The sequence below is a fragment of the Oncorhynchus mykiss genome, chromosome 18 (genome assembly GCF_057628025.1).
Source record: "Oncorhynchus mykiss isolate SJ-2025 chromosome 18, ASM5762802v1, whole genome shotgun sequence".
NCBI classification, from domain to species: domain Eukaryota; kingdom Metazoa; phylum Chordata; class Actinopteri; order Salmoniformes; family Salmonidae; genus Oncorhynchus; species Oncorhynchus mykiss.
Window position 1 is genome coordinate 55,771,601 of NC_143039.1, and position 17,076 is coordinate 55,788,676.

General features: G+C 42.7%; 2 protein-coding genes across 2 annotated transcripts in view; one reads left to right on the forward strand and one right to left on the reverse strand.

The window, feature by feature from the left end:
• Positions 1-689: 689 nt before the first annotated feature.
• LOC110496401 (uncharacterized) lies at positions 690-4,554 on the reverse strand. The gene is made up of 4 exons (XM_021572278.3): positions 4,310-4,554; positions 3,030-3,306; positions 2,268-2,372; positions 690-2,131 (listed from the first exon to the last, which is right to left on the reverse strand). The coding sequence occupies exons 1-4, from the start codon at positions 4,365-4,367 to the stop codon at positions 2,038-2,040; spliced, it is 534 nt and encodes a 177-aa protein (XP_021427953.2). The 5' UTR covers positions 4,368-4,554; the 3' UTR covers positions 690-2,037.
• A 5,160-nt stretch (positions 4,555-9,714) lies between these two features.
• LOC110496404 (cAMP-dependent protein kinase inhibitor beta) overlaps positions 9,715-17,076 on the forward strand; it is a 120,207-nt gene continuing 112,845 nt past the window's right edge. The window contains exon 1 of the mRNA XM_090208826.1: positions 9,715-9,966. Coding sequence (XP_090064952.1) covers positions 9,861-9,966 — 106 coding nt within the window. The 5' untranslated portion in view covers positions 9,715-9,860. The remainder of the gene's footprint in view (positions 9,967-17,076) is intronic.

Below are 17,076 nucleotides of genomic sequence, written 5' to 3' on the forward strand. Positions count from 1 at the left end.
GTTGGTATCTGTACTGATGGCGCAAAAGCCATGACAGGGAGACATAGTGGAGTGGTAACGCGGGTGCAAGCAGTTGCTCCCGATGCCACTTGGGTACACTGCAGCATCCACCGAGAGGCTCTTGCTGCCAAGGGAATGCCTGACAGCTTGACCACTGCTATAGATGAGTAGTGTAAACTTTTAATTACATTTGCTGACACCCTACAGTCAGATTTTGGCACCAGTAGAGTAGCTATCTAGCTTTATAAACCACGTCCCTCTGCAAACATGCCTTCTCCGATATTTGTTACAAGGCAGTACTTATTTAAGTTAGGTACAAAAATATAACGTTACCATTGGTGTTTTAAAATGCGAGTTAGGGTGATGTCACCCTATCCCCTTGATAATCCCACCTCCTGAATCCAAGTCTTTGACATGGGGGAGGCGACCAGTAACTTTAGGATCAAACTTTATGATCAAGCAACAGTCATTTTTCATTCTTTGGTCATCGTACTTTGATCTGGTTTCATCCAAATATCCTCCACGTTCATGAAAAATATGACGTTGACTGTTCATGACCTTTAAAAAATGTAGAAATCTGAGATTTGTGTGAAGAAAGCTTTGAATTTAGCTTTCACTCAGTTATTTGTTACTGTACTAAACAAGAATCAATTATCATTGTTAGTAAATAATCAAACAAAGCAAGAGCATTCATTTTAGTATTTATTTCATCACACATTAAAAGTGATAAGCTCACACAACACAAATATATAAGTATATGCCAAAAAATAAGTTAAATAAATAATTGCTGATAATAGATCATATGAATAGCTTGGAATAGAACAATTCGTAAGTAAACATTTCTTTCAACCTCCCAGAGCGTATTTGACTACTAAATAGACTATTGTGGGTGAATTGTCCTTCTAGGGATAGCAACAGTACGCCAAACAAAAGCGCAGGCCAGCATTTTGATACACAAATTCCTCAACAAAACACAAACAAATAAATAAATAATCATATCATAAATACACAGCATTGTGACATTGGACTTGAACATCAGTGGAAGACGGTAGCGTTTCCAGTCAATGCCTTGTGGTCAGCCTAACCCATCTAAAGTCTACTGGACATAAAAACACATTCCCTTGAAGGCATTAGAACAGAAGTGCAGTGTCCTAATTTCCCAATGTGTAATAACATGGACATTAATGGATATTTGTTGAAAGCAGAAAAACAGTCACTGCATATTTGGCAAGGAGCAGACCCATTGAAGTCTGCTGCCTTGGCTCTGTCTACAATCAAAACATTTAACAGTGGCTGCGCAATAAATACTTCCGCCATCACAATAGACCTGCTTTTATCTGCTGCTACCGGAAGGTGTGTGTGTGTAGTAATTCCCTGTCCCTTAAAGTAATGTCCTTCATGTGCCAAAAGTATTTCAAGTAGTTTAAATGCATGCATGGCAATCACTATAAACTGGCAATACATCTCTGATACAGAGGAACAATCCTTTTTTATCTTTTATTCTATGATATAGTAGATGTCGTGTGACAGGTGAAGGATCCAAATCCAAATGAGAATAGTGGTCAATATTTTCAAGGCACTAATGAAGTAAGCCTGTAAAGTAAACATAGACTAACATCACTCCAGAATGCCTTGTCTTGCATCCACCCATTTCAGGTGCTCAGACACAGAAAGTGTATTTATGTTTGGGACATGATGACAACCCATGACCAGCACACAGTCAGCAACCATCCTAGTCCAGACTGTCACAGTTCACAGAGGACACACTTGATCCTCCCTAGTCTTCCGAATCGGACTCTTTGCCAGATTAGTCCAAGACTCATATCCAGATAATGTCCATATCCAGTCTACTAGGTGTTATACAACAGTGGGCAGCCAGTGTTCCATATTTGCCCTCTTCTCAGGGTCTCTCTTAGGACCTCTCTTCTATGTCTTCCCCGGGGAGGACTCCCTAAGTTTCCTCCAGGGGGTCTTTGTTCGGATGCTCTGGAGCTCTTAAAGCTCCTCTTTCAGCTCCTCTTCCTCCCTCCTCCTCATCTACCCGATGTTCAGTCTGTTGGCTCTGGACGCATTCTTCTTCCTAGAGGGAGCAGCCTGCTCTATGGCAGCCATGTTGGATCGGACCGTGTTTCTGTAAAGAACAAAGAGAGAAACATCAGGTTAACATCCTCAATTGGGACAGGAATAAGATGAATGGATACAGGAATAAGATTAATCTAGGCCTGGGAAAATGTCTGGTCCTTAATGATATCTTGTTTTTCTCTTACCTGAGAGAGGTCAGTAGGTCGCTGCTGGTTGTGTCTGGACTGCTAACAGCCTGTTCCAGGGTCTGGTCTGAGGGGCTTACCACTACGAATCTGGGGTTCTCTGAGCTGCAAACCGAAAGAACAACCATGTCAAAATGGGAGCAAACCAAGAACACATTATCTCGACTACTCCTAAAGGGCCATGAGGCTGGATTCTACATTACTACATGATTATACAATGCTAGCAGTGAGAGACGGTTGACTAGGGATTTCAACCCAGTAATGTCTGTACTGCATGCCCTACAGCCTGTTCTCAGTGACTTTTCACAGAGCAGGATAAAACCTTGTTGAGACACACAGACTAATCCTCAACCTTGGTATGTCATAACAGCAATAACTGTATTAATACAGCAGACATTCCCGCTGGTAAAACATTCCAAGAATAGTGTCATGACTAATGGATCTGTCTGTAAGGGGGCTCTAAGCCTCCAGAACATGCAGGCTATTCCCCCATCCATCCATCCTCCCTCCCCCTCCTCTCTCCTCCCCCATCACTAGTTACACATCTAAGCCATAAAAACAATACGCCTCCTCCCTGCATCTCCTCGACAAGCAGCCCTGATACAACCTGATACAGGCTGGTCACAGACGACTGACTGCCACAGATAGTCACTGGCTTGATACAATCTGGTATCTAGCAAGGAGGCAAGGAGGGGAAAGGGTAGGGTTGGATGAGGGAGGCAAGGAGGGTAGAAGTTCCTCGTCTCTTGAAGGTGAGCTCACCTGTTGTGGCAGAATCCGGAGCAGGTCCTGTCGGCTGGGTGGGCACATTCACATCGCCCGGTGGAGCGGCGACGTCGGGACAGGGGGCTGCCAAGACCGTAGGGGATGACCTTATTGGGAGTGTTGACCCAAATGATGTCCAGGTGACAGAAGTAGATGCATTCGTTGTCCAGCCAGTTACTGCAGGAGCATCGTTTAACCCTGGTGTGGTGTGGGCTGTTCTGGGACGGGGACTGGGCAGGGAGCTCAGGCTGGCTGGATACAGGGAGCCCAAAACCTATAGAGACAGAAAGGATCATTGGTTAAGAGCCTGGTTATAACTCAGCAAAATCACTGGATGACTGTGCAATTTGACAATCAGCAACGAGCAAATATACATCAACACATCCTAATCAAAAGTCCTTTTCACTGATACAGAGAAGTACTTGTGGGCTACCTGCCATCCCATTCTCCTATGCATCAGGTCTTGTTCAACACATTTGAACTTTGATTCATAACTCTGTTATGAAATGTTATCCAAGTCAAACAAAGACTGTGTTTGTTGCCAACTGCGGTTATTTAAAGTCAAATGCAGTGATAGGAGTTGAACCGTGCCTATATAATCTGCATCTTATCAGAGAGAGTGTGATTGCATGTATGACCTAGCAGGATCTCTCATTGTATTATATCTCTGTAGGGCGAACAGTGGGAGTAGGTCAAAGAGTCTGGTATCAGGCAGCATGTGTCATGCAGTAACTTCACAACATGGTCATTAGCCACCCACCCATTAGTAAACCTGCCAGAGCTGTGATTAACTGATCTACCATTCAGAGAGTGAAACTAAGTAATGAGAAAACCAAACATGCATGCTGCAGCAGGAGTTTTAGCATCAGGGCAGCAGGTGTCCTAAAGGTTAGAGCGCGGAGCCAGTAGCTGAATGGTCCCTGGTTCGAATACTCGAGCTGACATGGTGAAAGATGTCTTATTTTTTAAGGTGTTTCTCCATCTTTCATCATTGTAAGTTTTATCATGTTATCATGGATCGATCCCCACCACCTCAACCAACCCTGAGCTCCAATTCTACATCTCAACTGAACTATGACCCCTCATATTCAGTTTAACAACCTCATGAAAATAAAATGGAGCACTTGCATAATGAAACTCATACACACTCACTGTCAGTCATCTTTACGACTAAAGAATACAAATCCGCATTGTCATGTATCACCCATACACCTTAGAATACGTTCTAAACAAAGTATCTGTTGAATGAAAAGTCAGTGCAAAGGATGAGAACTTACCCTCCTGCAGGAGCACACAGAGTGTTATGATGGTGAGAGAGTTCAGTGATAGAGCCATAGTTATTCTCTGGTAGAGTATCTCTGAAGACGTAGTCTGCAATAATATCCAAGAGTCCACAGGACAGTAGAGTACACACACAGTAATAGTAGCTACAGCTTTACAGTCCCGAGTGATGCAGCTAGAGAGAGCGAGAGAGAGAGAGGCAACAGGTGCTTGGTGCTGTAGTGTTCTCCAGCGCCATGACTTATACCCCTATTCTGTGATGTCACCTACCTAGCCACACCTACTATCCATGTTCTTACACAATGCTCACCGTTCAGCAGCTGCCTGCCTCCCTCTCACTCTCTACACATTCCAGATCAACAGGAAAAGAGAGGGGAGAGGAACAAACTGCTATTGGGTAGTTGTTGTGACCCTTATGGTGTATGCAGGTCATTGTCACAGACAGAAACAGGAAATCACCAGTGAAGAGGCTTGGAATCTGGGAATGCTTTGGTGTTTCCCGAGACGTAAGGCAGGCAGGAGAGGGAAACCTGTAGGCGGAGGGAAGACCTGGTGTCATCAGTAAAAGGAAAGGCTGTAAAGATAGTGTCTGATGATGGTGGAACCTTATTTTCATGAGGTTGTTTTGCATGCCGCCACTACAGGGCCTCAGGGCTGGTGATGTTCATCCGGGACGACCCCACTGTCACCCACGCTATCTCAGTATCGTCACTTTGACACACGTGTGACATGACCCCTGATACAGAGATACTGTAGAACACGCCGAATGACCCCCAGGACACACACACATTAACACAGACACACAGTCACACACACCACACACACATGCACACACACACACACGTACCCACACACAGACGTACACACACCCTTCTGCCGGTTTGCATGTGCAATCACACAGTCCTTCCACTCTGACAGGAAAGCTGTAAATCTTGATCGGCCTGAGGGACAGAACTGCCCTCCTACAGAGTGGAGTGTCAATCTAGATAAAATACTAGTAAAGACATGCAAATCCTCCTGGGTATTCCTACTCCTATCGGTGGTGAAGGAAGACTATGCGATTCAGTGGTAAACTCCAGCAGCAGATGATCAGGCAGTGGAAGTGAAAAGCACTATGTGCATCAGATAAAGGATTACCACCGGATAATGCATGCAAATACATCATTTAAAGGATTACTGCAATGAATACTGTTGATTAGAGTGGAATATGGGTACGTTCATTCATGCACAAAGGACAACATTGTGCTGTGAGGTTCAGAAGGGTAGGCTATGTGATGCCATACTCCAATACCACAGTCTACAGCTAAAATATAAAGATTTTACAAAGTGTTATTGATTACACCAAATAGCACTGGCTGCAATGCTTCCAATTCACCTGTGGTCAGTGAGAAATAAGTTGCATTTGGATACTGACACCTTCTATCTTTCTAGTACACTCACAGCCAAATGTTGAAACTTCTCTCTCTCTCTATATATATATATATATATATATATATATATATATATTGAAACTATTCCCTACAGAATGTCAACAGCAGTTAAGGCACAGTAATCACTGTGCTTTATATGCCAGTGTTTTTACTTTAAATCCCCCAAATGTTCAATGAGGGAAAAGTCATGGGTGAGGTAGGTTACCGTTTACCCGGACATGATATCGATATACCATCAAAGGCAAGCTAAGGGCACACTGGGAACAACCTCTTCTCAGAAAACAACCTTCTTCAATTAAAGGGGGAAAACACTTTGTAGGAACACGCAGTCTTTTTAGGGGGAGGGGGGCCTTGGAGGAAATGCCAACGTGATGTCACGGTCCACAAAACAATGGCATTTTAGAAATGATTTGTTCCATTTGGGGGCGAAAAAGTTGTCCAAAGCAAATATTTGTCCAACATTGCGCATGCTGGCGAAGTGGAACCAGTCTGGAGATAGACCCCGACCCCCCCCACACCCCTCTAGCCCTTATCCATTTCCACTTCAGAGAGAGAGAAGGAGAGAGAGAGAGAGAGAGAGAGAGAGAGAGAGGGGGGAGAGATAAGTATTAAGGAAATGTTTTATTTTCAAAAAAATATCTCAATCAATACCTAACTTCTGTACATGTTCTAATGTTCTAATAACATAAAGCTGGGAATTATTCTGGGTGACGGAGAAACTGCAAATATTACTGCCAGATATGTACTGTATGTGATTGCCGTAGCATGACCATGAATCCCCTGAAGTGTTTAAGAGTGGAGATACATTTGACCCTAAAAATGACAGAGGCATCTGTGTGAACAGTAGCCTGGGGAAGGTACTTTGTAGTATTATAAATTCTAGACTTCCTTATTGAACATAATGTCCTGACCAAAAGCCAAATTACCGCACGTCTGATCATATTTACACCCTGAACTCCCTTATTGACCCCCATGTGAACCAGATTAAAACCTAAATATACTCCTGCTTTGTTGATTTTGAAAAAGCTTTTGATTCCGTTTTGGCAAGGAGGGTCTTCTGTACAGAAAGTGGTGTTTGCTTATATCAAATCTATGTATACAAACAGTAAATGTGCAATAAAAATGGGAAGCAAACAAACAAACTACTTTACTCATGGTCGGGAAGTTAGACAGGGTTGTAGCTTAAGCCCCACTCTATTTAACATATACATGTATATAAATGAATATTAGACTATTAGAAAAGTCCACAACACCTGGTCTCGCCCTGCATGTCACGGAAACTCAATTCCTGCTGTATGCAGACGATCTAGTTCTGTTGTCACCCACAAAAAAAGAGTCTACAACAGAATCTAAATATCCTACATGAGTTCTGTCAGTCATGGTCCATGACAGTAAACATGACAGTAAACTTCAAGTAGACAAAGTATTTTTGTCAACTTTTACTTCACTACATTCCAAAAGAGAATAATGTACTTTTTACTCCATACATTTTCCCTGACACGCAAAATAACTTGTTACATTTTGACAGGAAAATGGTCAGATTCACACACTTATCAAGAGAACATCCCTGATCATCTCGACTGCCTCTGATCTGGTGGACTCACTAAACACAAATGCTTAGTTTGTAAATGATGTCTGAGTGTTGGAGTGTGCCCCTGACGATCCGTCAATAAAAAAAAGAAAGAAAATTGTGCCGTCTGGTTTGCTTAAAATAAGGAATTTGAAATGGTTTATACTTTTACTTTTGATACTTAAGTACATTTTAGTAATTCCATTTACTTTTAATACTTAAGTATATTTCAAACCAAATACTTTTAGACTTTTACTCAAGTAGTATTTTACTGGGTGACTTTCACTTTTACTTGAGTCATTTTCTATAAAGGTATCTTTATTTTTATGTCATGAGATGAACATAGAGAAAAGTCCCCTCATCCAGCTAGTCCTGACGCTAAATTCACAAACAACTACCAACCCGACAATGCCTCAGAACAGCACTCAGACAATCTGGCCCAATCAAATTAGAATCAAACAAAAATAAAATGATATTACCTATTGGGAAAACATGTAAACTGACATGCTATTTGGCCCTAAACAGAAAGTACACGGTGGCCGACTATCATTTAACATTAACATAGAAAACTGAGGGAAGAATTTACAATATACAGACTCAGTATCACGACTCCGACCGAAGGTGGCTCCCCTTCCCGTTCGGGTGGCGCTCGGCGCTCGTCGTCCCCGGCCTACTAGCTGCCACTGATTATTTTCTCCCCCACCTTATGTGTTTATTGAGTACACCTGTTTTGAGTTGGTTATAATTAGTGAGGCTTTATTAGTCAGCTGGCCCGCCTGGTTCTTTGTGCGGGATTGATTATTGTAACCCTGGTGTTTGCATTAGATGTACATGTTCGTGTATTTAGTGCTAGACTGTTTTCGTTTCCCTGTGTCTGGGGCATTTGGTTTGAGCACCCGTAATTGGGGGGGGCCGTAGTTCTCCGTGTGTGCATTAAAGAAGCACTTTATTGAACTCTGCTTCCCTGCGCCTGATTTCACCCTCACGACACCCAGGACCTTACACTCAGTAAGCACAGCCTTGCTATTGAGAAAGGCCGCTGTAGGCAGACCTGGCTTTCAAGAGAAGACAGGCTATGTGCCCACTGCCCACAAAATAAAGTTGAAACTGAGCTGCACTTCCTAACCTCCTTCCAAATGTATGACCATAGAGACACATATTTCCCTCAGATTACAGGGACCCAAAAAGATTTTGAAACAAATCAAATATTGACAAGTTTCCTTATCTGTTCGGTGAAATACCGTAGGGTGCAATCATCGCAGCAACATTTTTGACCTGTTGCGATAAGAAAAGAGTAAACAGTGGAGCAGAAACACCAAAGTAAAGAAAACCTATATATTTATCTGTTAATTTATTTTCCCATTTATACTTGGACTTTTTTCACACACAGCACACGCACCAGCTGGCTGACCGGGCCCTAGTGGAGAGAACAGTCCAATTTGTCTGTGCACTATTTTATCTTCATTTATAGACTATTTAGAGTGTATAGACCAACGGCCTGTACAGGTGCGGACCGATACACTCGTATTTGTGTTTGCTTTATTACATAGTTAATTATTATTATTATTATTATTATTATTATTATTACATAGTTAAGAGAGAGAGAGAGAGAGAGAGAGAGAGAGAGAGAGAGAGATAGAGAGAGATATAGAGAGAGACAAAGATAGAGAGAGATATAGAGAGACAAAGATAGAGAGAGATATAGAGAGAGACAAAGATAGAGTGAGACAGAGACAAAGACAGAGAGATAGAGAGAGACAGAGACAAAGACAGAGAGATAGAGAGAGACAGAGACAAAGACAGAGAGATAGAGAGAGACAGAGACAAAGACAGAGAGATAGAGAGAGACAGAGACAAAGACAGAGAGATAGAGAGAGAGACACACAGATATACAGTGCAATCTGAAAGTATTCAGACTCCTTCCATTTTCCCACATTTTGTTACGTTACAGCCTTATTCTAAAATGATTTTTTAAAACCTGTTAAGGATATGGCAGACATACGCCCCCTTTGGAGAGATTGGGTACCCCTAGTAAACTGGAAAAAAAATCTGTCAAAAATTGCTAATATATGCAAATAAAAATTATTATTGGATAGAAAACACTCTAAAGATTCTAAAACCGTTGGAATTATGTCTGTAAGTATAGCAGAACTCACAGGGCAGGCATTCTTCCAAACTATTTTTTGTGGCCATGAAAGTTGGAGCAACTTTGACGTCATGGCCCCCACCCTTCCCAACCAGTTATGATTCTGGGGACACTTTCTATCTCTTCCGCTAGATGTCCTCTTTCATTAGAGCTTTGAATCGTTCAAATCCCGCGAGAAATGACCCTATGGGAGTGAAATTAGTGCGTGCCACGAGAGAATAGGCTGTGCGTATGGGCGCGAATTGGTCCCAGCCATTCCTTTGTTCCAGCACTCAAGAGAAGAGCAGACGATGGCCGATTGAATTGAAGTTTGTTTTGCGTGTCTAAAACATCATAAAGCTTGCTTCTGCACTTAGTTTGACCTGTTTAGTCGACATATAATATGTAATTTTGAAGTTTTGATGCGCAACTTTTCCGGACCAGAGGACGTTTTGGGTGCATTTCAGCTGATGTTATTAGCAGTAGCTAATACAAAGACGCAAGACTTGAAACCAAACGATGTATTGGGTAAGTATGAAGCCTTCCAGAACATTCTGAACGAAGACCATCGAAGGTAAGGGAATATTTATGCTTAAATCTGTGTTTCTGTTGACTCCAACATTACGTGGAAATGTAGCTTGGAACTGAGCGCTGTCTCAGCATATGGAATAGTGTGCGATTTCTGTAACGTTAAAAATAAATCTAACACAGCGGTTGCATAAAGAAGCAGTGTATCTTTCTAACTATATGTAGAACATGTATATTTAGTCAAAGTTTATGATGTCTATTTACGTTATCTTGCCGCGCTACATAGATTTCCTGCGGGCATTTTTGAGTAATTTCTGAACGTGAACTCACTGTAAATGGACATTTATGGATATAAATGGCATATTATTGAAGAAAAAAAAATATGTACTGTGTAACATGTCATATTACTGTCATCTGATGAAGATTTTCAAAAGGTTAGTGAGCGATTTATTTTTTAATCCTGCGTTTGTTGATTGCATGTTTTGGCTATTGAAATGAGCTGTGTCTGGTGGTGGTTTTACATATATATGTGCTATGTTTTCGCCGTAAAACATTTTAGAAATCTGACTTGCTGGCTAGATGAACAAGGTGTTTATCTTTCATTTGAGCTATTGGACTTGTTAATGTGTGGAGGTTAAATATTTTTAAGAATATTTTTGCGTTCCATGCGCCACCGTTTCAGCTGAACGTGGGAGGGTTGATTCCCAATTGGGAACCAGTATCGTAGACTGCGCAATTGGCGGAGAAGGGCCTTGGTCAGGGAGGTGACCACGAACCCGATCGTCACTCTGACAGAGCTCCAGAGTTCCTGTGTGACGATGGGAGGACCATCGAGAAGGACAACCATCTCTGCAGCACTTCACCAATCAGGCCTTTATGGTAGAGTGACCAGAAGGAAGCTACTCCTCAGTAAAAGGCACATGACAGCCCGATTGGAGTTTTCCAAAAGGTACCTAAAGGACTCTCAGACCATGAGAAACAAGATTCTCTGGTCTGATGAAACCAAGATTGAACTCCTTGGCCTGAATGTCAAGCGTCTGGAGGAAACCTGGCACCATCCCTACAGTGAAGCATGGTGGTGGCAGCATCATACTGTGGGAATGTTTTTCACCGGCAGGGACTGGGAAACTAGTCAGGATCGAAGGAAAGATGAACGGAGCACTGTACAGAGCGATCCTTGATGAAAACCTGATCCAGAGCGCTCAGGACCTCAGATTGGGGTGAAGGTTCACCTTCCAACAGGACAACAACCCTAACTAAGCACACAGCCAAGACAATGCATGAGTGGCTTCGGGACAAGTCTCTAAATGTCCTTGAGAGGCCCACCCAAAGCCTGGACTTGAACCCGATCTGAAAGAGAGACCTAAAAATAGCTGTCCAGCGACGCTCCCTATCCAACCTTACGGAGCTTGAGAGGATCTTCAGATAAGAATGGAAGACTCCCCAAATATAGGTGTGCCAAACTTGTAGCCAAGAAGACTCAAGGCTGTAATCGCTGCCAAAGTTGCTTCAACAGAGTACTGAGTAGATGGTCTGAATACTTAAATAAATGTGATATTTCCATGTTAATATATATATATATATATATAGATATAGATACAGTGCCTTGCGAAAGTATTCGGCCCCCTTGAACTTTGCAACCTTTTGCCACATTTCAGGCTTCAAACATAAAGATTTAAAACTGTATTTTTTTTGTGAAGAATCAACAACAAGTGGGACACAATCATGAAGTGGAACAACATTTATTGGATATTTCAAACTTTTTTAACAAATCAAAAACTGAAAAATTGGGCGTGCAAAATTATTCAGCCCCTTTACTTTCAGTGCAGCAAACTCTCTCCAGAAGTTCAGTGAGGATCTCTGAATGATCCAATGTTGACCTAAATGACTAATGATGATAAATACAATCCACCTGTGTGTAATCAAGTCTCCGTATAAATGCACCTGCACTGTGATAGTCTCAGAGGTCCGTTAAAAGCGCAGAGAGCATCATGAAGAACAAGGAACACACCAGGCAGGTCCGAGATACTGTTGTGAAGAAGTTTAAAGCCGGATTTGGATACAAAAATATTTCCCAAGCTTTAAACATCCCAAGGAGCACTGTGCAAGCAATAATATTGAAATGGAAGGAGTATCAGACCACTGCAAATCTACCAAGACCTGGCCATCCCTCTAAACTTTCAGCTCATACTAGGAGAAGACTGATCAGAGATGCAGCCAAGAGGCCCATGATCACTCTGGATGAACTGCAGAGATCTACAGCTGAGGTGGGAGACTCTGTCCATAGGACAACAATCAGTCGTATATTGCACAAATCTGGCCTTTATGGAAGAGTGGCAAGAAGAAAGCCATTTCTTAAAGATATCCATAAAAAGTGTCGTTTAAAGTTTGCCACAAGCCACCTGGGAGACACACCAAACATGTGGAAGAAGGTGCTCTGGTCAGATGAAACCAAAATTGAACTTTTTGGCAACAATGCAAAACTTTATGTTTGGTGTAAAAGCAACACAGCTCATCACCCTGAACACACCATACCCACTGTCAAACATGGTGGTGGCAGCATCATGGTTTGGGCCTGCTTTTCTTCAGCAGGGACAGGGAAGATGGTTAAAATTGATGGGAAGATGGATGGAGCCAAATACAGGACCATTCTGGAAGAACCTGATGGAGTCTGCAAAAGACCTGAGACTGGGACGGAGATTTGTCTTCCAACAAGACAATGATCCAAAACATAAAGCAAAATCTACAATGGAATGGTTCAAAAATAAACATATCCAGGTGTTAGAATGGCCAAGTCAAAGTCCAGACCTGAATCCAATCGAGAATCTGTGGAAAGAACTGAAAACTGCTGTTCACAAATGCTCTCCATCCAACCTCACTGAGCTCGAGCTGTTTTGCAAGGAGGAATGGGGAAAAAAATTCAGTCTCTCGATGTGCAAAACTGATAGAGACATACCCCAAGCGACTTACAGCAGTAATCGCAGCAAAAGGTGGCGCTACAAAGTATTAACTTAAGGGGGCTGAATAATTTTGCACGCCCAATTTTTCAGTTTTTGATTTGTTAAAAAAGTTTGAAATATCCAATAAATGTCGTTCCACTTCACGATTGTGTCCACTTGTTGTTGATTCTTCACAAAAAAATACAGTTTTATATCTTTATGTTTGAAGCCTGAAATGTGGCAAACGGTTGCAAAGTTCAAGGGGGCCGAATACTTTCGCAAGGCACTGTATATATATATGGAAAGAGAGGTAGACACAGAGAGAGAGAGAGAGACAGAGAAAGAGAGAGACACGCAGAGAGAGACACACACAGAAAGACAGAGAGAAAGAAAGACACACAGACAAAGAGAAAGAGAGAGAAAAGAGAGAGACACAGAGACACACAGAGAGAGACACAGAGAGAGAGAGAGACATGACGAGAAATAAACACACAGAGAGAGTGAAACTGAGCGAGAGAGAAACTCAGAGAGAGTGAAACACAGCGAGAGAGAGAGGAATGCAGGGCTGCGAGATGACAAACAGAGCAGAGCGCTGGATTCCATGGAATTCCTTCGAGCAGAAAGAATGTGCTAATTGGCTGACCTATGAAATCATGATGATGGCACAATCATCATCACCTCCCTTCATTAAAACATGTCACAGACAGACAGACAGACACAGAGAAAGAGTCAGTGACTAAACAAAGTGGGATAATCTGCCAGACATGGGTAGACACACACTACATGGCCAAAAGTGAACACCTGCTCGTCGAACATCTCATTCCAAAATCATGGGCATTAATATGGAGTTGGTCCCTCCTTTGCTGCTATAACAACCTCCACTCTTCTGGGAAGGCGTACCACTAGAAGTTGGAACATTGCTGCAGGGACTTGCTTCCATTCAGCCACAAGAGCATTCATGAGGCCGGGCACTGATGTTAGGCAATTAGGCCTGGCTCGCTGTTGGCATTCCAGTTCATCCCAAAGGTCTTTGATGGGGTTGAGGTCAGGGCTCTGTGCAGGCCAGGCAAGTTCTTTCACACAGATCTCGACAAACCATTTCTGTATGAACCTCGCTTTGTGCACGCACGGGGGCATTATCATGCTGAAACAGGATAGGAGCCTTCCCCAAACTGTTGGAAGCACAAAATCCTCTAGAATGTCATTGTATGCTGTAGCGTTAAGTTGGAAGTTGGAACACTTCACTGGAAGTAAGGGGCCTAGCCCGAACCATGAAAAACAGCACCAAATGATTATTCCTCATCCACCAAACATTACAGTTGGCACTATGCATTCAGGCAGGTAGCGTTCCTCTGGCATCTGCCAAACCCAAATTTGTCCGTAGGACTGCCCGATGGGGAAGCGTGATTTACCACCTCAAATTGGAATCCCCAATTTCATGGTATCCAATTGGTAGTATTTACAGTCTTGTCTCATCGCTGCAACTCCCGTACGGACTCGGGAAAGGCGAAGGTTGAAAGCCATGCGCCCTCCGAAACACAACCCGACCAAGCCGCACTACTTCTTGACATAATGCCCACTTAACCCAGAAACCATCCGCACCAATGTGTCAGAGGAAACACCGTACACCTGGCGACCGTGTCAGCATACACTGCGCCCGGTCCGCCACAGGAGTCACTAGTGCACGATGGGACAAGGACACCCCTGCCAGCCAAACCCTCCCCTATCCCAGACGTCGCTGGTCCAATTGTGTGCCGCTCCATGGGTTTCCCAGACTGCAATGCAGTGCCTTAGACCACTGCGCCACTCGGGAGGCCCAAAGAACACATTTCCACTGCTCCAGAGTCCAATGGCGGCGAGTTTGACACCACTCCAGCTGACGCTTGGCCTTGTGCACAGTGATCTTAGGCTTGTGTTTGGCTGCTCGGCCATGGAAACCCATTTCACAAAGCTCTCGACGAACAGTTGTTGTGCTGACGTTGCTTCCAGAGGCAGTTTGGAACTTGGTGATGAGTGTTGCAACCGAGGACAGATGATTTTTACAAGCTTCAGCTCTCGGTGCTCTCGTTCTGAGCTTGTGTGGCCTACCACTTCGCGACTGAGCCGTTGTTGCTCTTAGAGGTTTCCACTTTACAATAACAGCACTTACAGTTGACCGGAGCAGCTCCAGCAGGGCAGAATTTTGACAAACTGACTTGTTGGGAAGGTGGCATCCTATGACGGTGCCACGTTGAAAGTCACTGAGCTCTTCAGTATGGGTTATTCTACGGCCAACGTTTGTCTATGGAGATTGCATGGCTGTTTGCTCGATTTTATACACCTGCCAGCAACAAGTGTGGCTGAAATAGCCGAAGCCACTAGTTTGAAGAGGTGTCCACATACTTTTGGCCATGTAGTGTAGGTGGACAGTCATTATCTTTGACACTTGATATATTTGACTCATAAAATGATATTTGACTCATAAATGAGCATTTGAATGCTCTGTATCAGTCAATACTGTACAGTGTTTGAGTATCTGCAAAATTACTAATCTGCCTGCACCCAATAAAACCCCCTTAATATTATTTGCATACTGAGAGGGAAGATAACAGCGCGTAGGCATGAGTTAAATAATGTCTAAAATGACAGACAGGAAATTCTCCATTGCAGCATTTACTGAGAAATGTCATGGTCAGTTTGGAATGTGTTCAGAATGTGGGGGGGGGGGGTTGTGACCTACTAGATAATATCACAGGACAGGATGTTAGCATTATGTCGTACTCCTCTGAGAGAGATAATGATTTCTAGAAAACAAGAACAACAGACAACATCAGTTGCTATGGGTTGGGGGGGGGGGGGGGGGGGGGGACAGACAATTAAAACACACACATTATTACCTGCCTTTAAAGGACAGAGTGCAGACTACCCCCCCTCCTCTCTTCCTTTTCCTTTTCCTGTCAATTCCATTGGTGTGAGTAGTGTGGAGATGACACAGGGTAAAGAATGTAAACAGGCCATTTTAAAGTGGGCCCAACACCTCATTATGACTGGGAGTTGAGAGGGTAACCATGAGGGCTGAATCTTGAAACCATAACAAATCCAGTATCAAGCCAGTATTATAAACCAACTCTGACTATAATATCCAACATATCCACCAGCATATCATACCACATACCTATCTGTGAATTACTACACCTTCAAAGAAATCAAACAATAGCAGCTTCTGACTCAAAGTTTTGGATCAACACCCACCCCAAAAATTAAGCAAATGTTTTATGATAGTTTAGGTGTTTCCATGGTGATATTCTGCAATGTGCAATTCAGGGGCACTAACTACGCATCATGTCTTCCCAGGGGCAATCCAATGCTGGTATCACGCCACAGAAACTATAAACATATGTGAAAGTGTAACTAACTTCTAGCTCTAGCCAGCCAGATGTATTGGTACAATCTGGTTCACTGCTATGATTACATTCCAATGTCCATACAAGCATATTTAGATAGAATGTGTGCCCAATACATTACTTAGGCGGTATGTTAGTATGAATGTTTGGAACACGGCCTATCTCACTGAACAACCTCATTGACCTAATGAATAGCATGGCCAAGAACGAACACTTGAATCTTCCATGTTATAACTGGTAGATGAGGAAGTCATATAATGAGATTCAACACACATTTAAACACATCAGTATGTCCCTTCAACACCTCCCTCGGGTGCAAGGCATTTTCTTAGTAATTGGCGAGGAGAGAATGGATAATTAGCCGTACAAATGATGTGTGGCTCCTGCTCTTTCCATCCATGTAGACATATACTGAAAATATACTATATACAGTATATATAATACATTTTCCATGTGATAGCCAGAATGACCTATTCACTACATGTCCCTGTCTCTGAAAATAAATACGATGGTCAAATTAACCAGTCGCACGTTTCCTCTGCAATAATTATTTCATTATTTCATTTCGACGTGTTCTAATTTGCATTACCAAGAATAAATAACATTGGGAATATGTAGATTGAAATGCAAGCATGGCTGAAATAATTGGAAATGTATTATTATGTCAATTATGCTTTATGTCCATTTCTGGTGGAAATACAGTAGGGACTGATGACTAATATCTTAACTACATGATGTCATCGTTTTCAGCAAACTGCAGTCCCGAGCATTGGTCTCCAGTGGCTTGA

Bases quoted from the DNA above. Each gene is read 5' to 3' on its own strand.
- LOC110496401 (XM_021572278.3), bottom strand. From the start codon at position 4,367: ATGGCTCTATCACTGAACTCTCTCACCATCATAACACTCTGTGTGCTC. The intron at 2,373-3,029 runs GTGAGCTCACCT...TTCGGTTTGCAG, and splicing joins TCCGGATTCTGCCACAACAG to CTCAGAGAACCCCAGATTCG. The intron at 2,132-2,267 runs GTAAGAGAAAAA...TGTTCTTTACAG, and splicing joins GACCTACTGACCTCTCTCAG to AAACACGGTCCGATCCAACA.